The 22535-nt window shown below is 33.7% G+C and overlaps 1 protein-coding gene across 16 annotated transcripts in view; it reads right to left on the bottom strand.

Moving 5' to 3' along the window:
* The window catches only part of LOC145683702 (uncharacterized), a 414104-nt gene that overhangs the window by 2693 nt on the left and 388876 nt on the right, over nt 1–22535 (bottom strand). For all 16 annotated transcript variants that reach the window (XM_081755116.1, XM_081755122.1, XM_081755125.1 and 13 more), the window contains 6 exons: nt 17461–17493; nt 16553–16600; nt 14765–14830; nt 12530–12583; nt 8515–8568; nt 4080–4136 (listed from right to left, as the gene is read on the bottom strand). In XM_081755116.1, coding sequence (XP_081611242.1) covers nt 4080–4136; nt 8515–8568; nt 12530–12583; nt 14765–14830; nt 16553–16600; nt 17461–17493 — 312 coding nt within the window. The remainder of the gene's footprint in view (nt 1–4079; nt 4137–8514; nt 8569–12529; nt 12584–14764; nt 14831–16552; nt 16601–17460; nt 17494–22535) is intronic.

Below are 22535 nucleotides of genomic sequence, written 5' to 3'. Positions count from 1 at the left end.
TTTTTAAGAATGAAAAACATTTTTGCTAATGACTCTTTGAAAGCTACATACATACAATATTTTGTATCTAAATTATGTTTGGCCACTTTATAAAATTTAATAATCTATTTACATTTTGCGAAAATATTCTTACCAAAACCATCCAAAAATTTTAGAATTCATTATACGTTTCCGTCTAGTGGGTTGCAAATGTTTACAATAAAGCTCGATATAATTAGCTGTTATGAAGATGATCCAATCGAAATTGTCAGAAATATCACTTTACTTTCACATTCCAGTAGGTAAAATATAATTATTTATCGTACGGTATAGGTAGAATACAATTCTGCATTGTATATCACAATAAAATTTATTCAATGATACTAAGAAATATTTTGTCGATGTAGAATTGTCTTTCTAACTGAATGAAGAAATATATCATATCAGCAACACATGAAAGCACATAGGACCAATGAGAGAAGAGTTTATACGGTAGACAGATGTTATGAATTTTGGGGAACAAGGTGTTATGCACCTGTTAAGTAGTAACTATGTTTTCAGTGTACTTCTTTACCTGTCACTATTTCTAATATTAATTCAGGATTATGGGTTTACTCGTTATGTCTCTTCGTTTGGTTTAATGAGTATCCTAACGTAAAACGTCGCAGAGCATTAACGTGAATGTGATTATCATAGACCACTACTACAAGGTTCAATGTGCTTCATGTCTTCCTGCTCGCCATAATTGTGTTCACTGGGAACGAGCGAAGACACAAGGTTGCGAAAGTCTTGCATAATCTGATACACACATTGGTATCAAACCTTGATCTTAAAAGGAAAGAAGTCAGTCACTGCAACCTAAACCTTGTCGTTGAAGCGTTGTGAGGTGTGCCTCAGATCGAAACAGATAGTAATCCGTAGGGGAAAAGTCACAAATATATGTCAAGTATATCATCATTTTGATACCAACCGGTTTCTGAAAATGTTTGTTGCATGTTTGAAGTTGAGTGTGAGTTTTCCAAATTCTTTTGCAGTAGGGTCCACTTTCAATCATGCAGGATATTTTCATGAATGCAGCACGCTTTGCTGGAAGCTTTTGGAATAAAAATCAGTATAATTTATACGACCGTCAAGAGCAAATACGCAGAAAAATATTCGTTCGTAATTCGAACACATACACAATTATCTCATGCTCGAAACAGCTCTGTTCGACTACTGGTTCTGAATTCTTGAACGATCACAACTTTTGCATATTTGAAATTTGGAGAAACGAACCATTTTCGTCACTAGTGACAATCTGTTTCAGGAAACCCATATCATTCGGATCTTGCAGCAGTTGACGGCACTCTCTGTCTCTCAGCTAGCGTCAGTTTCTGTGGTACAATGAGGCAGCTCCTGTTGGTTTTCCTGCGTTTGTAAACGTAATGCACTACAGTGGACTGGTAAATGCCGAATTGATTTGTGAATAGCCGTGTCGTGGTGGATAGATTTTCGTCAATGATACGTCATATCACCTTAAAATAACTGGCCCTGGGACCGCTAGATATTTGATAATCTTTCAGAATTTGCGAGAAATATTCGGAACCAATGAGTTGATGTAGTGCCAATTTCCCTTTTGCCTTATAAATATTTTCGGTTGTTACCGCAGAGTTACGTTAAAGCTTAAACTCGTACATCGTACATTCACGTATTACACGTTGTTGAGCACCCACGGCCACTATCATTAAAAATTGATTGAAAATGCTGATGGACCGGTGGCCTCACTATTAAATAGTCCACTTGACACACTAACTTTAGGTTTAATTTGACCTTTCACCTACGGACGATTATCGCTTGTACACTTGTTTACTGTTTCGGTTGAGAAATATTGCAAGATTTATGACTTAGCTTCGTAGACATAACAAAGTAAAGACTTGGAAATGACTACCACAGAGAACGAATATAACGTTCAAATTGCTTTGTCTTTTTTGGTGTACTGCTTGCTATGTTACTTAGAATTAAGGAGCAGACAATAATAGCGTTGGGTATCTGTTTGAAAAAGTTGCAGTAGATTATCAGTATAGCACTCATTTTGATTCATGTTTTCCCGCTTGAGTTTATCACATTTACTAAGAATGAGAGAAATCGAAAGTCTCATCACAGATGATAGAGAGGAAATACTGTCATAGACAATTTTACCTATCGTAAATTCTTTTGGATTTTCTTGCTGATTATGGCTCAGTTTACTAAGAACGAGAAGAAAAGATAGGTATGCAACCAACCAAGCATACAGTTACGACTGTCACTTACGATCAGAACAATGTGCAATAGTATTTGTCTCCTCTTAAACTGCTGATTGGGTTTACTGAGGTAAGACGTCAACTATGACTGAGTAGAGGGTAGAGTTGGAGATGATTTCCTAATCATTAGTATATCATTCAATTTATTGTATGCAGCCAAAAACGCCGTATATTTATCCTCTCGTTCTGATCTCTCTGTAGCTGTTTTATATAACGGGTGCCACCTTACTGGCAAGCAGCTCGGAGTAATCCAAATGACAATAAACTTCACTCAATATTACTCACTTTTGTGCTAATGACAATAACGTCGCATATTAGTCGCAAAAATGAAATGTTTCCTGACTCGTTTTAGTATTGGATACTTTATTTTTAGAACACTTTTATGTAGTTCGACATTTTTAGTGAGACATTTTTATTGTGAAGACCGTATCGTCGCAGTGTGTACATCTTGTAGAATAACAAGAATATTCAGATCACAGAGAAGACATTAGAATACCTAAAATCCTTAGGTTTTGAGGGATAATGGGATTTTTAAAGATAAAATTCAGCGTTATATTTGAAATTAAGAAATCTAATGTACTATGATGTTTTCTTCTTAGATATTTTTGGTGTTCAATATTATTAATATAATATTTCCTGTTCTACATATATTAGTGTTCCTACAACCAATGTTTTAATTTCATAAATTTGAATTTTGATTTAATGTCTTATTTAGTAGTAATTTGCTTTGAAATATTCTCTTTAAGAAGTTATACCATATGAATTTATATTATGAAGTTGTAGTTGTATACAACAAGGAATTCTATTTTAAATTTTTAATGTACAGCATGCACGCCCTTTGGTCTAATCGCGACATGGGCAACTAGCTTCGCTGCTAACGCACCACTGAACCATACCCATTATCTGAATCATATGGTTCTCCTGCTCAAGAACGTATTTCCTCTTTCACAGATTGTTCAGATCTTAACCTTTCCCAATCTTCTAAAAAATATTTATGGTCATATATTATCTCTTGGATTACACTCACAACTGTGTAAATCATTCATAAGAAGCACATTATTCGTCTATGATTTTCTGATTTTCTAGTACTTTTGTGCTAAATCTTCTGTTGCGTATGATTTATTGCTGTGAATGTTCGTAGCAGTACTAGACCATGTTTTTTCTCTCTATTTCTACTATAAATATTCTGTCATCTGCAAATTCTACTTTTAGTAACTATTTCTAATGGTTTACTAGGTATTACTTGGACATCATCAAGAACATCAACTTCATTATTATCTTGAAAGATCTTACATTTTTGTTTCCTATGACCCATCAATCCTAACTCCAATCACTCTGTCACTTGATTTCAAGATTTCTACGAAATCCGGACTAGTAAGATTATTCTTTTCTTAGAATTTTTTAAGTTTCCTTCCTAGGCATAGCGTACTATCCTTAACCATATAATTATATCCTGCAATTAAAACACCCAGCTGAACAACGATTTATGTTGTGTTTTTGTAATTTCGAGAAAGAAACGAGAAAAAACTTGTAGTATACTTCAGGAGTATAACAGGAAAATATAAAACCAGGTACAAGCACAGTACCTATTGTACTTCTGAAATACATTACAAGTTTTTCTTGTTTTTCTCGAAATCACTAAAGTGTAACATATATGTTGTTGTTCGGCGGAATCATTCAATTAATCATATATTAGTAATTTAAAAGTATCATATATGAATAATTAAGTTGCCAAGCTCATTTCTTATATTTAGCAGGAGATGTAACTATATACTCTTATAACTAGAAAATTACAAGTTGCTTACAACGTTTTCAACTTACTTGCGCTTCGTTTAACAGTCCTATATTGTGTTGAGGGTACTTGATTATAATATCCACCTAAAGCAAAACAGAATATCGAGTTACCATTTTTGAAATATGTGGTGATGAACGTGAACCGAAAGCAAATCAGGATATGATGTTATGTTTGGAAAAGGAACGTCATTTTGATATTTGTTTTTGTAAATTTGGCAGAAAGTGTGTACTAAGGCCAACCTCTTAAGTTAAATAATTTCTTGAATTATAAGTACGGTTGTAACTTGATAAATCTTAGAATCTATTAAAAATAAACTTGTTTTCTTTCTTAAAACTTCAGAACATGATTGTGTATGTAAAACAAATTTATAGTTCTAGTTATCACAAATTTTCAAATCCCAACTTATTTCATTTAAGTATATGAATAACTGTATTTAGTAAAATATATCACATCAAAGACTATGACGTCCTCACAAATGAACTAACATTGTGTATAAATATGTACTTGATATTTCACTTGTAATAACTTAATCATTGTATTTCACGACTGACTTTAGTTTTATATGTTAAGTACCAATACCATGCCTTCATTTCAAATAATTGTAACGTGACTTGAATTTTAAATACCTACTTTAATGTGCTACTTACACTTAGTCACGTGAAATCAATGTTTTCAGTAAACATATTCAGCTTAGTAACGTTAAGTACTTATTGTCAATTATTATTATACAAGCACATAGCTCATAATAGGAGAAAGAGAATATCATCATATAGATAATTTCTCATAATACCAAAATTTAAAACAGTTCTACACGTTTTAGAAACTTCCTGAGAATAAGTGTTTGTAGCTTCTATTCTCAAGAAATTTATCCTAAATGCACACAATTCAATTCTCTGACATATGACTCTTCTAATTAACTAGAGGTAGGAATATGAGCAATATATCACACGTTTTGAACTCAAAACATGATTCTAAATTGCTGTAATTAAAAAAATATTTCTTATACCAAAATCCGGTAATTAAATATTAATATTAAATTTGACCAGATATTTTCTCGCCTAAATATTGCTGAGCCATAAAAGGTCAAAACTGAGGACACATTTATTGTTATTTGAAAGTAACATTTTGAAGTCACTTAAGTGCTGTTTTGTATGATAACTGTGTCATTTTTAGCTACACGAAAATCCCGTTGCTGTAGAACTCACATGGGTACTGATGAAAAATTCTCACGAACTTCTTTTGCAATGAAATTAACATCATTAAGAGAGTTCTGCAGAGTGCATACTAATGACAGTCTGACAGTGTCATTATGTGTGATACAATGAATGGATTGTATTGAAACATCCTAATCAAGTTCTCTCAGTTTCTAACGGTTGTTAAAGATGTATTTAGCTTATCGTTCTCAGTGTCTATCGTATATAAGATATTCATTCCGTTCACCAATTCAAGCTACTCCTCTTGAATTATTAGGTTCATTGCAATAATCGTCGACAATAGACTACCTGGCACCAACAGCTCGTGCTCTATGATGCGCGTTTACTCCCACCAAATACATAGCGTACCTATCTGAGCGTCAGTGTAAGTTTCATCGAGGAATGTGGATCTTCTCCTAGCATTGACCATATATCCTTCTCAAATTCTTATCGTAAGTAATCTCCTTTTCATCATTCATGATTATCCGCCTCAGAAATTGCTTGAGTTTCTTACGTTTCAATAAAGATTCGCAGATATAAATTCGATCGAGTATATTTTTTCTGAATCAGATCATGTAGCACACAAACGTCAAGCTTCTTTCTTGACCAAATACTTTAACATTGATTGATAATGTATGTTTAGGTCACTGACATTATTATGAATGTTTACATGTCACTCATGTTATAACCTCTAAAGACAATCGTTAAATTGTTGGGAGATTGGTCGCACACTGCTCGGATCATTTTGGGCCTCGACATTTCCAAAACGAAGAAAACAAAAGCACTACTGTTCGTTTTGATGAATTATTTTTGTACATAAACAGCAGATTTCTTCACGGGGTTACATTTGTTTATTTATAGAAATAAACAAAAGGTAGCGCTATTTTGCGAAACTTCACTTATTCTCATTACACAATACCTTAAATCTAATTCTACTAAGTCTACCACTTCCTACACATTTACTAACTTCAACTGTCGGCAGTTAAATGAGTTTGACCTGACCAGTTTTAATTCATACAAACAACTTCAATTGTCGGCGGTTAAATGAGTTTGACCTGACCAGCTTTGATCATACAAACTTTGATTGCTGACATTTAGCACATCTTGCGCGAAAAAAGATTCCAATACCTTGTAGATGACCTGATGAAATTCATAAACAAATACGACGTTATAGATATAACAAACATTCAGTTTTAGTGGGTTTCTATAAACCCTTTATAGTTGGCCTGGTTCTTCTACTTCATCTTACGAGTCAAAAATATCATACTAGGTGGCATATCAATGCAGAGTAAAGATACAAAAGAATACGTTTCTAAAAGCACTCCGTAAACTTAGGTAATTCTTTTCTTAAGTGCATCTGAAGTTTCTTCAATTTAGCATCTTCTTCCAAACGTATCTGCAGTTACATTCCTTAATAAAGCGTTTGGTTGACTGAATACTGTATAATGTCGACTTGAATAGTGCCATAAATAAAAGAAAATAGCATTATCTGCTTACCATGTTTTACATAGCATAGGAAGTATTTGAAGTGTCGTCTGATTTGGTAACAGTTATTGTCGTACAAAAAATGGTAGTTAAAAAATAATAGTGTCAGAACTCCGAAATGTAATGAATATTTCTTTGCAACGTACCTACAACTTTAATTTCATAATGTACAAAATGTGGAAGGAGGGTAGGGCATTATATTTAACAAGATATGTTGTAGACATGTTTAATAAATCTTAAACATCCGGTTTTTTGAAGTTATTTCCTGTCCTTATTTAATTACGTTAGGTATTTATCTTTTATTAGTTTAATGCAATACGTGCAATATAATGCCTCTTATTCGATCACATAAACATTTGTTTCAATCCGTTATTGAATGACAATTGGTGTTTCATATAAAAACGTAACTTTTAACTTTCATATAATACGAAAATAATATATTTCGACGTTCTTTTCTTTAGTTGAGAGACAGAAAAATGGGATAGATTATTCATAAGTAAATAAATGAAATGCAGATAGGTTTTGTAAGACTACTATCATACTTCCGGCAGTCAGTTTTAACAAAATGCTTGAATTAAGTGTACAACATGATAGGAGACTCTGTTAAAATTTCAGAACCTGAAATTACATAACTGAAGTTTGTTTTGGACTTAATGAACAAAGTAGTGGAGAGTTTACATTAATTAAATATTTTAATAAATTTTTTATAAACTTTGAGTCAAACTTTTCTTTAAAGCTTGGTTCTCGTGAATTTTTGGTTTCTAGATATCACTTCGATTTTGCAAAATAAGGTACTATTCTAGTCAACTGGGACTGACAACAATATTTCATTCACAAAAGTTAGCTTAAAATGTGTTTGTGCACTAATATACTGAAAAAGTTTATCTATCAGGAAGGAGATGATAATAGAAATTGAGTTATATTGTTCTATATTTCGTAAATCTTAGAAATCAAGCTGGAATCATGGAAACCTATCTTTAGGTTCTAAATAAAATATTTTAAAAGACAAATATAATAGCATTTGTTCAAAATAAAGTTAGGAAAGAGCAATGTTTCAGCTAAAAGAATCAAATAAAATATTTTAAGAGAAAACGTGATGTCCATTTTTTTTAAATAAAGATAGAAACCAAAGAGATATTATCTTAAAAGAAGCGCTTTAAATCAATGGAACATTTTACAAGAAATTTTCTTGAATGTTCATTTTTAAAATAAAATCAGATACCATTAAAAGTGTGCCCAAAATAAGAATAACATATGTCAAAAAGAAAAGTGTTAAACTTTCTACAGTAATCTGCTAATAAATATTTAGGAACCTACCATAGCACATAGGTATATAGCAATATACATTCTAAATCTCAATTTTAATAATAGTGTTTCCTATAATTTTAAAGAGTGTTAAAATATTATACATATTTATTAATATAGGGAACCTAATCTTACGCAATTATAACTAACAGTTATTAGTTATACTATTTAGCCTCTTCAGTATAAAAATATTGCTTTTGTATTTAATTAACTTGCTATTAATTTGGATATATTAATGTTTATTATTTTCTGTGAATGTGGTAATGTTAACATTAAATGTAATTTTAGCATAATATTACTATCACAATAATACTTTTAATGTTATTTTATAGTATACGTAATGAGGAAACAAATTGTTTAATCTAAAAATGATTATATTTGATCCTCGAAATTTTAATAGATTCAAACATAAAATTACACGGTAGTTAAAATGCTGTTTTTGATTAGATACTGAAAAATAATTATATAAATTATTTACCTTTTCTTCTTGCGTACGTTGGTTGATGTCCTTGATATCTTTGCGTCTGATCCCCTACAAGGAGCGAGAGTAATGGATTTTGTAAGTTTAGCTTAAACGGTATCAACGTTACAAAGAGACAGAACATGTCATTTAGCATTCATTAACACGGTTAAAATTCTTAGTACTAAACTTTTGCCAAACATAATTCTTGTAAGTACAGCAATAACTCGAAACAACTATAAATATAGCATGTGTGGCAAACGAACATGCATATATTCGTTGTAAGAGTTCCATATATGGAAAGAAATAAAACAGAGTCTTTATTCGTTTAGGATCGATGATCATATCATTGATTAATTTAACCATTGCAGCAGTTGCTGTTTATCAGAGCTTCTAGGAGATAAACACATTAATCTCCCGATGTTCATTTTGTTAATTACTGAATATAATTAAATAGTAACAGAAAGAGAAGCGGCAGGAGTATTGTGTGACCGTAGGGTACCAATACGCCTTAAAGGAAAAGTTCACAAAAGAGTAGTGACATCTACCTTATAATACGGAGTAGAATGTTGGACGATAAAGAAGAGAGAGGATCAGAAGTTGCATGTCATACCATGACCGTGGTATCCAACGCTAAGGTGCTTTCGATGTGCATTATCCTATCGATCTCCGTTATGCTGTATGCGTGATTTCCAAACTTGGGATTTTTGTGATTCTTTCACATTCTTAGTTTACTACACTGCATAATAAATGTGGTGTTTTAAGTTTCCGTTTGACATGCTGACTGAAATACGTAATAATGTGACTTAGTGTTATTGGAAAAAACAAACTATATATTGGGTTGGCAACACTGTTCATCCGGTGATGTTACAAAATACCTAGCACGTTCTCGACCTCTCTATAGTTTCTTGGTGTAAAATTTCACTTCTCTGCCTCCTCTACGATTTCTGAGATATTTACTACCGTCATTATAAATGGACCACCCAATATTGATTGAGACATTGTGAAATGTTAGATTAGAATTTTATTAGATTCGATAAAGAAAAAGCGGGAAAAAATCGGTTCTTTGTGCTACCACCTTTTAGACTATGGGATGCTCTTTTAGTTCTGAGATACATAGCTTTGCCATCCAACAATTTATGGTTTCAAGTTCACGGAAATGATCTAATCCCATTTTTAAAAAAATGAGTTACGCTACTTTGCCATACAACGCCTTATATAATGCTAGAAAATGGACTGCTTAATAGGAAATTATACTTAAACACCAATTTTGCAATATACTCTTTCCCAATTACACTTACAAATTCTAAAAATAATTGTAGTCACTGTTCGAAACTTTAAATTTCTTTCGAACGTGAAAGTTACCTTAAATCCAGACTTAACATACCTTTGGTATCAAAAATTTCAAGATTCTTCCAAATTAAATTCATGTTCTTGTACTAGAGCGAGTATTATAATCTCTTTGGTTACAAATGATCCTTCCAACGTCAGTTTAAAACATTCATTTCACACTCATGAGAAATTCTCAATTACACACAAAAAGTTTTATAATAATCAGATTTGTATTGAAGATTATAATATCAACATGTAAAGGAAGAAATGAACATTTGAAATATGATTGTTGCTGAATGGTTGATATACGGTATATCTTATACACGTTATGGACTAACTACACGTCCGTATGTCTACAATGATAGAAATATCAATCTTCCAAATATTGCTAACCTGATTGTATACGTTTTCTTAAAAATGTGTAGAATTCGTATTCGAAGTACAGCCTTATCTCTCTACCTACCTAACTACATATATATATATATATATATATATATATATATATATATATATATATATATATATATATATATATATATATATATATATATATATATATACGAGGGGCATTCAATAAGTAAAGAGACAAAGTCTATATTTTTAACACTAATCTTTTTTTTTTTTTTTTTTGTTTCAGGGGTGTTAGCTGGCAACCTTGGGATATGCTCTGATCTGCTGTTTCGTAATTTTATGTCAACATAACTTCAAAAATATCAATTCATCATGGCAAGTCCTCTAGAAGATTGCACCTTAGAAGAACAGCGCTCAGTCATTAGGTTTTTAGTCGCAGAAGGTGTAAAACCAAGTGAAATTGTTTCTCGAATGTTGAGACAGTACGGTAACAGTTGTATGAACCGTGCGAATGTGTACAAGTGGGTTGATCGGTTTAAAAGTGGCCGAACAAGTGTAGGTGATGAACCCCGATGTGGACGTCCAGTGGAAGTTTCTGGTTCTTCGTTGGAATCGAGGAATTATTCGTGATAACAGAAGAATTACTGTTGAAATGATAGCTGAGGAAGTTCAAGTAAGTGTTGGAACTGTACACAATGTCATTAGGAACATTTTAAAGTACAGAAAAACACCCGCCCTCATACAGCCCAGCTGACCCGAGATAAATTTTAAGAATTGGGTTGGGAGGTCTTACCTCATCCTGCCTACAGCCCAGACCTCGCCCCATCTGATTTTTACCTTTTTGGACCACTCAAAGACGCCCTACGTGGAAAAAGATTTGCTAACAATGAGGAAGTTAAGGCAGCGGTGCAAAGGTGGCTTCGGGATAAATCGAAAGATTTCTTCGCCAAGGGAATTAGGAAGCTGCAAGAAAGATGGGACAAATGCATAACTGTAAAGGGTGATTATATTGAAAAATAGCCTTAGTTTTGAAAGATTGAAATAAATCTTTATTGAGCTATAGCAATTTGTCTCTTTACTTATTGAATGCCCCTCGTATATATATATATATATATATATATATATATATATATATATATATATATATGTGTAGTGTTTCAAAACAACACCGACAACATTTGGGAGATGATTCCTGACACCAGGATAAGACAAAAAGTATATACTAATCCGCGTGCAGAAATCCCTCATTTCGGTGTTATAGGCTGCCGAAAACATGAAAAAATGAAATTTAAAGGTCCATATCTCCAATAGTATGAGTCCAACCGTAGTCGGGTCAAGACTTGACTTGGGAACTAATATATTTGCTATCAAAAAAATACTGTACATATTTCAAAATCTTGTGGTATTACAGCGCATTTTTTAGAGGTAGTTTGTGGGTAGTTTAAATTATATGCCTGCACCCAAATTCCTGCCAGATATATAGCGTATGTATCTGAACAGTAGAAAGTATTTTCTCCTAACCTTGAGTCACCAGCATAGTCTTATAATTCAGCTATCTTTTAGAAAAAATAGTGTGGCTGCGAAGTGTTTTATGGCTTACACTGTGATGCTTGGTCTTGCATAATGTCTTATCACCTCTTAGCTCACTATGTTCAATTCCGAGCCACGATTCGAGAATTTTGCTGCCAGTGCTTCAGTCCATTGTAACCTCGGTGTATCATAAGGACCCATAACACAACTAAAACTCAGCTATTTTTAATATTATTGACACTTCAGACGCTACAAATAACAACGCGCAATCTCTTACTTTTTTTTTTTTTTTTTGATTGTACAGTTTGCGGATCTCTTTTCTTTTACACTAATTTTGTTTCATTTCAGTTTAACGAAATTTCCCTGCACCAAAACTATTTGAGCCAATCCGTTCTACCTAAAGTAAGATCCGAGCTGTTTAACTTTATACGCAAGACAAGAAATCACGCCAGGAAACGTACTAGGGAACACGTGCGTAAAATGCCAAGTCATCTGGTTGAGTATTTTCTTTTCGTAATTTATCATTGAAGTTTCATTTTTTCCTTATTTTCCTTTACATTTGCAATGTAAGCAATTTCACATTATGCTGTTAACTGTGGCTATAAACTTTGTACTATTAGCGTGTAAGAGATGTCTAATTCTAATATACATAAGCATAAACCTAAAACCCCAATAACGAGTAAAATAAGTCATCTTAAATATTAGAAGTTATGGAACACTTAAACTTATTCAAGCTTATGTGCGAATTAAGTTGTCAAATTATTTTTTATTATTGTTTATAACCTAATCTCAGATAATTACAGTATTTCAGTTTACTTACATTGACCAAGCTGTGACACAGCTGCATATCGTGGCTTAGGCTGTCTTCTTCCAGCTATACAAGAAGATTACGTTTTAATATTTGAGTATTGCAAAATGACATAATAGAAAAAAACAGCATATCAATTATTCTGTTTCAAATAATATGAAACATAAATTCTTACTGTAGTGTTAATTCCACCAGTATATGTAAGATAATTTGGAAGTTTTAAATATCCCGACCATATTAGTACGAATCGGTCGGGAGAGTAATGCTCCCGGAGATACGTTTTTCGCGCGCTACTCTAGCCAGCTGTTTTACGCGCTATCCTAGTCAGTTGCCTTATGTTGGTCACAAAATTTATATCATGGAGTATAAGGGGAACAAAACGAGCCCTATATCATGGAGTACAAGGGGAACAAAACGAGCCCTGCGGGGCTTCTAACCCGTTCCTACTACTACTACTACTACTACTTATCTGCACAAAAGTAAGTTAATGAATTTTTTGAGTATTATCTTCATATTATTTTAATTTAAAAAGTTTTATAAAAATGTAAAAAAAAAACTTTCCTCGGGCCGGGTTTGAACTCACGCCATAAGAGATATTCGTTAGTAGTATATAGTGCTAGCCCACTCGGTCACGAAAACTGACAGCACCAAGCCTTTGGTTTCTGCTATTTGAATGCAACATGACAAGAAATGTATAACGCCAACCAATCAGAACTGTGTTTTTCGTTCCTACTTGCGGGAGCATTACTCTCCTGAGCTAGTCCTCATATTAGTAAGTAGAAATTTAAATTTAGTTTCCTTTCTTGCAATAATTGAATACGATAAAAAGAGTTTAAGTAGTCTTCAGAATAATTTCAATCATTCGTTTCCATCTATTTTTGTATTGGAATTAAAATTGTAGTATAAAATGACCTTACAGAGCTTGAAAAAAAATGTGAGTCATATGAGTTACATAAATAATATTAAATGAAACAAGAAATGTAATAGAAATATAAAAATAGGTGACCGAAATGGTTGGAGAAAAAATCATTGTATAGTTTCTGCTTCTTTGTGTGAAGTGTTATTTTAAATTCATGGGGAAAAAGTATTAAAAAATAACCGTCGTAAAGAAAGTAAACTCTAAAATGTGGTAAAAATAAAATGGATGAATTTTAATTAGAAAAATCTTGACACAAATAGGAAAGTTTAGGATATAATTTGAAGGCTGTCCTGAAAGTAGCACACGTTTTGAAATAAAAACTACCAGAATGATCAAACCAAATCATATTATATATTTAATACATTCGAAAAGTACACTCTTAAGCTATTGTTCCACATAATCGTCACGAAAATTAAGAAACATATCATATCGTGGCACAAGTTTTTTCAATACCGTCACGGTAGAAATCTAACGCCTGCGATTTCAACCATTGACTTACATCAGCATGCAGTTCGGTGTCAGTATCGTAGGAAAAATGTTCATCAGTTCGAACTTGTCGTCGATTTGCCTCACCAGTTCATCAAAGTTAGGCCTATCACTGCGGTCCTCATCCTGAACATTGGACGGCCATTCTTCAAATCAATGCACCATTGCCTCACTCGACATTCACTCATTATTCCATGCTACTTACACTTCACACAATTGGCGATGAATTTCAATTGGCTTCTGGATTGGAATTTCAATTCACAGGAACGCACCTCACAAGTATCAGGACTTTTTATTACAGCACACATTTTAACATTCACAGAAATCATAGTAAAAGCGTCACAGTTCTCAAGCTAACATAGTTGAATGTTAAAATGAGTATAGTAACGTTCTGACACCAAGATGGTTATTCTAACCCCGCTCACTACTGCGATAGGCCAAAACGTCTGATACATTCTGGACAGCCCTCGTACAAGACGAAACAGATTAAATAACATAATTAGAAGGAGGAAACATAACTCGAAATTCTTTTAGAAGAAATGTATCATGTGAAATGTAATAAATTGCTGTATGTCGTAAAAGAAATACAATAAAATAATAATTTCTGATTGGCAATACTACAGTGTGAATTTGTATCAATAAGTAAAAGATACTTGGAGAACATACTGCATGTTAGATTGTCAATTTACAAAAAGGAGTAGGCACTGGAGTTAATAAACTTACGACAATGGCGGAAAACTATAGTTTCATATATCAAAGAGAAAACGTTATTAGTGTTGATTTAATGCTAAGTATCTTTTAATGAACGATTACAAGAACTTTCATTTTAAATATACTATTACCATATATGCTTGGTTGGTGGTAAATCTGTCCCATACCGGATTCGTAATCTGCACCTGGTGCATTCCCTATAAAATAAAATTAATTGAATGATTACCTTTCATTTAGCTTATGTCTCCTTCAGTTCAATGTTTCAATATCGTCGAACTATTAATCTAAAGCGTTTCACATAATATTACAATATATATAAAATACCAAATATTTCTACTCATTTTGGCTTACTACAATACCCTAAACAATATGATTTTTATATTTTGTTGTTCACAATTGCAAAATTTATATTTCAGTCAATGTTTTAGGATTGTTAAGACTAAAAATAATTATATTTTTGCATTTCTTAAACTTAAAGGACGAAGGTGAAGTATGAATATTGCAATTATAAACATCAAATGATAATGTTTATTTAGTGATTCTAGGCTAAGGGGAACTCATGCTTGCTGAGTACTATTTAATATACACTTTGTAGTGACAAGCATTTCGTTTGGAATAATATTCTGAAAGGCTACTTCCAATTACAGACCTTCGTGTGACCGTTGTCATAGGTAAAGAAGAGACTGATTCTGCTAATTTGACGTTAATTGTTCGTCGGGTGCTGAAACTGAAGCGCAAAGAAAGGAGAAACAAACAGGGTTAGTGGAATTTACCTAAAAGTACCCTCACAGCTGAGAAGTACATGTGAGGTTTGATGCCTCCTTCAGGAAAAGGCATCTGGGAACCAAAAAGCTTACCCTTATGCAAAGCACTTGCTTTGTAATAGTAACAGAAACAAAATGTGAACAATTCTGTATGATAGTAGTTGACATAATCATGGCACTAAAGGTAGATGTTGGAATAGGCACCACAGCTGTAATTTTCTTAACGTATGAGATGGAAACATTGTTTGCACTCGAGGAGGGAACAGAAGCTGTTTGCTGGGGCGGTTCTCAAGTATACATCTCCATCAGAATACGAAAGAGAAAATCAAAGTGTAAGAATAGGGTTATATAATTAAATGTAAAAGCTTCTCAAAGAATATAATAAATTTGTTCAAATTCTATATCCAGTAGTCACAGTCAGTTATCAAGTATATATATATATATATATATATATATATATATATATATATATATATATATATATATAGAGAGAGAGAGAGAGAGAGAGAGAGAGAGGGGGGGGGGGGGAGGGAGGCACACTTTGAATAAGCTCAATTGAATTATTTCGTTTCTCCGAGACTTTTTCAAGTTAGTGAGGTAGACATTTTTCATCCAATGAAAATAACGTCATGTACGGCACATTTCTGTACCGATACTGGGTTGTAATAAATCCAGGTTTTGTTAATTCGTTAATGATTTGATATTAAGGTCGATAGGTTGTGAAATCTAATGAACCAGGTTTGGTTCGCAACTACTTCCGAACAACTCCAGAACACCAATATTGAATGTTTATCCTGACGGCCGACTCATACAAGATTTGTCGAAGCGGCGATGCTATGTACACTTACGTCTCTCCTTCATCAGATAGGAAAGGTTGGCGTTCTATAGTACGCACACCAGCCACATATCTCCCTGCCCCATATTACATTTATTAAACGATGGAAACTTTACCAACTCTCCCTTATATTTACCTATTTCATATTTTCATACTATGTAAATCTAAATAATCTAATTTGTTAATGATTTGATTTTAATATCGATAAGACGTGGAACCTGATGAAGCAGGTTAAATAATCTAATTTGTAAATAATAATTTAATGTTACTTAATACATTATAAGAATGTTAATAAGAAAATTGTACAAAGCTTTACTTACAATTATAATCGTACGAAGGCATATCCTCCAAGCCTTTACCTGGCATATCTTGAGTGAAAATAAATAACAATATTAAATTCTTACCCAAATCTGCTTTTTCAATACAAGTATCTTACATAGAAGTGGTACTAATATTTATCATGCACAAGTATATAATTTGTTGTCAGGTTACTCAAATATCACTCTTATTTACGCCGTCAAATGCCACTTTCTATAATTCCGAGCAAAAAAACAATTATTTTTTATATTCAAGTAATTTCTAATGCTCAACAACATCTAGTATCAACAAAAGGAAACTTTATTTTCATTAAAGAGAAATTTACTTAAAATTTGCAGTGTATAATTCATTGTGTATTACATATTTCTTCAAAATGAATCCATTACTTCTTTACAATACACACACACACATACACAATATACGGTATATAGGAAGGAAGAGAGGGAAAGACAGAAAAACTGATAGATGAATTTGTATTATTTTATCAAGTGATCGTAACTCAAAATAATAGAAATGTTATTTCAAAAATATTCAAATGTACGTTATTGTGTTTCTGTATTTACTTGTATTACAACCACTGATATTTAACCAAAGAATAATTATTTTACTTTACTTTTCATAGTGTATTAAACAATTGCTTTGAAAAATACTTTTTCAGTACGATTTGTATTTTCTAGTATGTGTTTATAGATCTTCATGATGTCATATTTAAACACATTTTAAAGAATATTTCTAAATAAATACAAAATAAAAATTAACAACTATAATTATTGTAAGATAAAAATGTTACGATTTCAATTGCAATCAAAAACTCACACTATTCATATAGAGTAATACATAAGCAATAAGTTGAAATACTTTCCATGTTAGCTTTTTACCTAATTGCTTACTTAATAGTTTAAATCCTTACCGTATAATCGAGCAGGCTTAACTGAACCTTTTCCTAAATGAAAAATTTTTACTCAATAAAACCAAACATAACAAATTAGTTATATAGGTATGCTGTTTAATGTTATAATAACCTATATAAGCTGCTGAGTCCACAACAACAGGCTCATTAACAAATCATTCACGACATATAATTATAATTAAGGGAATTCATGACTATATTCAGAGGCATCATCAACAGGAATCTTTCCCCTTATATGAATAAAATTACTTCGAAGTTAAATACATTATTTATTTATAACCAAGAAAATTCTGCTTTTCCACCAGAATATGATCTTATATAATGACTTTTTAAAATTTTTAAATTTATTCAAAAATACATAAACCTATCGGAGATTCATTGTTTTTTCAAAGTTTATTTCTTACAGAATATTAAATATTAATGTAAGTTTAAATATTTATATAATGCGTGGTATTATTCGTATTTTTAGAATATTTAGTATTGATACATACTTAGTCATACAGCAAGAAGTATGGTGTAATTATACATTAAACTCAATTTATATTGATCATTCGATCACGTTAATATTCTTATAGTTTATCATCAATATATTAGTTGGAATTAAGTTGCATTAAAAACTTAGAGCAAAAGTACGTAACCAAACGTGGGAAGATAATGCTTTGTGCCAAATGAAAGAACACTTACTAATCACAAGGAAACGAAAATAATGTCATTCATAACTACACGAAAAAAAATTTTGAATAGTGTCTCTTCAAGTGATAGAGTGTCTTTTAAATGTTGTATTTTTAACGTAAATTATAGACTACCAGTCAAACAGCTGCAGCATCATCCCTATTTACTCTAGGATGACGGTTTCTACCTTCTTTTTAGAAGGGAATAGCCTTTTAAACAGTGTTGTTCACATTTCCCTATCATAAGCCTGCGCGGTGAAATGTTGAGAGAAATAATTTTTTCGGATTCTTTCAAATATTGAAACCCTCTGGACACCGTGTGAAAACGCACAGATTTCAAAATTAACTGTAAAATAATAGTGTGTGTGCTCAATGTGTGCAGAAAATTTCAAGCTTCAATCTTGAAAAGTAATTACGGCAAAAACGTTGCGCTAAGAATAGCCCCACAATACTAAAGATTATTACATAAAACAAGCTCTCAGGTACATCTCTGTTTATCTCAGGATCACAGTTTGTATCTCATTCTCTTGAGAATAAAACAACTTTCCAAATGTTACAATTCACATATTCACATCCTGTGTCTGGCAAATAAAGGGTCCAAATGGATGAATCGAGTTGTGGGACGAGACATAGTGCGCCTAATAGAGGATATGAAAATATGTGTATGTACAAAGTTATAGCGGCTGAGCCATAAGAAACGGACGGTATGGGTCAAATTACGTATGGCAAGATAGCCCCCCCACTTTAGAAAATTAAAACAATGTTTAGGTCATTCGTTTGTACTACGTTTGTACCGTTTGTACCGAAAATATTTTCGTTTGTACCATTTTCCTTATAGGGTTACTTGAGAGGTCGACTTGGGGGCTATCTTGGCGCCAAGATAGCCCCCCCCCCGTATCACAGCACAAAAAATTGGAATACAATAATTCGAAAGTAAATCGTTTGTACCGTTTGTACCGAAAAAAGTTTTGTTTGTATCCTGATAGTTTTCGAAAAACAGGGGATGACATTTGGGGGGTTATCTTGGCGGCCAAGATAGCCCCCCCCCCGTATCACAGCACAAAAATTTGAAATACACCATTCGAAAGCAAATCGTTTGTACCGTTTGTACCGAAAAAAGTCTTGTTGGTACCCTGATAGTTTTCGAGAAACAGGGATGACAATCGGGGGGGCTATCTTGGCGCCAAGATAGCCCCCCCCCGTATCACCGCACAAAAAATTGGAATACACCATTCGGAAGCAAATCGTTTGTACCGTTTGTACCGAAAACTGTTTTGTTTGTACCCTGATAGTTTTCGAGAAACAGGGGATGACATTTGGGGGAGCTATCTTGGCACCAAGATACCCCCCCCGTATCACAGCACAAAAAATTGGAATACACCATTCGAAAGCAAATCGTTTGTACCGTTTGTACCGAAAAAAAGTTTTGTTTGTATCCTGATAGTTTTCGAGAAACAGGGGATGACATTTGGGGGGGCTATCTTGGCGGCCAACATAGCACCCCCGTATCATAGCACAAAAATTTGAAATACACCATTCGAAAGCAAATCGTTTGTACCGTTTGTACCGAAAAAAGTTTTGTTTGTACCCTGATAGTTTTCGAGAAACAGGGGATGACATTTGGGGGGGCTATCTTGGCGCCAAGATAGCCCTCCCGTATCACAGCACAAAAAATTGGAATACACCATTCGGAAGCAAATCGTTTGTACCGTTTGTACCGAAAACTGTTTTGTTTGTACCCTGATAGTTTTCGAGAAACAGGGGATGACATTTGGGGGAGCTATCTTGGCGCCAAGATAGCCCCCCCGTATCACAGCACAAAAAATTGGAATACACCATTCGAAAGCAAATCGTTTGTACCGTTTGTACCGAAAAAAGTTTTGTTTGTATCATGATAGTTTTCGAGAAACAGGGGATGACATTTGGGGGGGCTATCTTGGCGGCCAACATAGCACCCCCGTATCACAGCACAAAAATTTGAAATACACCATTCGAAAGCAAATCGTTTGTACCGTTTGTACCGAAAAAAGTTTTGTTTGTACCCTGATAGTTTTCGAGAAACAGGGGATGACATTTGGGGGGCTATCTTGGCGCCAAGATAGCCCTCCCGTATCACAGCACAAAAAATTGGAATACACCATTCGGAAGCAAATCGTTTGTACCGTTTGTACCGAAAACTGTTTTGTTTGTACCCTGATAGTTTTCGAGAAACAGGGGATGACATTTGGGGGAGCTATCTTGGCACCAAGATACCCCCCCCCCGTATCACAGCACAAAAAATTGGAATACACCATTCGAAAGCAAATCGTTTGTACCGTTTGTACCGAAAAAAGTTTTGTTTGTATCCTGATAGTTTTCGAGAAACAGGGGATGACATTTGGGGGGGCTATCTTGGCGGCCAACATAGCACCCCCGTATCATAGCACAAAAATTTGAAATACACCATTCGAAAGCAAATCGTTTGTACCGTTTGTACCGAAAAAAGTTTTGTTTGTACCCTGATAGTTTTCGAGAAACAGGGGATGACATTTGGGGGGGCTATCTTGGCGCCAAGATAGCCCTCCCGTATCACAGCACAAAAAATTGGAATACACCATTCGGAAGCAAATCGTTTGTACCGTTTGTACCGAAAACTGTTTTGTTTGTACCCTGATAGTTTTCGAGAAACAGGGGATGACATTTGGGGGAGCTATCTTGGCACCAAGATACCCCCCCCCGTATCACAGCACAAAAAATTGGAATACACCATTCGAAAGCAAATCGTTTGTACCGTTTGTACCGAAAAAAGTTTTGTTTGTATCCTGATAGTTTTCGAGAAACAGGGGATGACATTTGGGGGGGCTATCTTGGCGGCCAACATAGCACCCCCGTATCATAGCACAAAAATTTGAAATACACCATTCGAAAGCAAATCGTTTGTACCGTTTGTACCGAAAAAAGTTTTGTTTGTACCCTGATAGTTTTCGAGAAACAGGGGATGACATTTGGGGGGGCTATCTTGGCGCCAAGATAGCCCTCCCGTATCACAGCACAAAAAATTGGAATACACCATTCGGAAGCAAATCGTTTGTACCGTTTGTACCGAAAAAAGTTTTGTTTGTACCCTGATAGTTTTCGAGAAACAGGGGATGACATTTGGGGGGCTATCTTGGCGCCAAGATAGCCCTCCCGTATCACAGCACAAAAAATTGGAATACACCATTCGAAAGCAAATCGTTTGTACCGTTTGTACCGAAAAAAGTTCTATTTATACCCTGATAGTTTTCGAGAAACAGGGGATGAATATAGGGGGGGGGCTCTCTTGGCGCCAAGATAGCCCCCCCGCATCACCGCACAAAAATTGGAATACATCATTCGAAAGCAAATCGTTTGTACCGTTTGTACCGAAAAATGTTTTGTTTGTACCCTGATAGCTTTCGAGAAGCAGGGGATGAAATTTGAGGGCTATCTTGTACGCAAGATAGGCCCCCTAATGTGTACTTTTTCCATGTCAATTAATAAGTATTATATCTTGATCCATGTGAATTGATGTGTTTAGAATTCTGGTTGTCCATATCAAAATAAAAAATGAGTTTTTCAGTAATAACTCAACGTTAAAATTGAATCCGCGAGTGGGAAAACAGTGTGAGTCCAAGCTAAACCATTTTGAAGTAAAGGCAAAAATAACACTAAAGATATAGAACTACAAGTTGTAATGAAGAGCAGTGCAATTTGCAAGACCTTGCACGTTATAACAGAATGCTATAATGTCGACTGTGCATTTCTGGCATTAACAAAAGAAAGTTATTTTTTCAAATATTTCAAAATGCGTTTTGTGGACTAGTAGTGGTTTTCTACTCACCGATGCAATTCAATTTTGTCTATTTCTGCCCTTTCCTTGGGTAAATACGTATTATTCAGAAATGGCCTATTTGCTTTCTTCTATTGTCTATGAAAGCGGCAAACTTCTCGAGCCGTTAATGTGACAGATGTAAACAGTTAATTTCTTCAGTTGGTGTAAAGCTGAAACGTGGAAGGACGCAGTTTAGGTGAGCAAACATTTCATCTTTTACTTTTCTTTGTTTAAGATTATTTCCGTAAATCAAGTTTCTTTCTGAATTTGTACACACTTTGTTATCCTTTTTACGGTATTTATTTACGGAAAAGGGCACAAATAGAGAAAATTTAATTGAATCGTTCAGCGAAAAAAAAATACTAGTCCACAAAACGCATTCTGAGATATTTGAAGAAAGAACAATCTGCTATAACGTCTGAGGTTTTCCAAATTGTACTCCTCTTCATTACAACTTGTAGTTCTACATCTTTAGTGTTATTTACGAATTTAACTCAAAATGGCTTATTTAGAACTCACACTGCTTTCCCACTCGTCGATTCAATTTTAACGTTGCGTTATTCATAACAAGT

This window comes from Thermobia domestica, chromosome 4 (genome assembly GCF_964235325.1).
Source record: "Thermobia domestica chromosome 4, izTheDome1.hap1.1, whole genome shotgun sequence".
NCBI classification, from domain to species: domain Eukaryota; kingdom Metazoa; phylum Arthropoda; class Insecta; order Zygentoma; family Lepismatidae; genus Thermobia; species Thermobia domestica.
The sequence above is the reverse complement of the archived record's forward strand: the minus strand, read 5'-3'. Positions and strand labels throughout refer to the sequence as shown.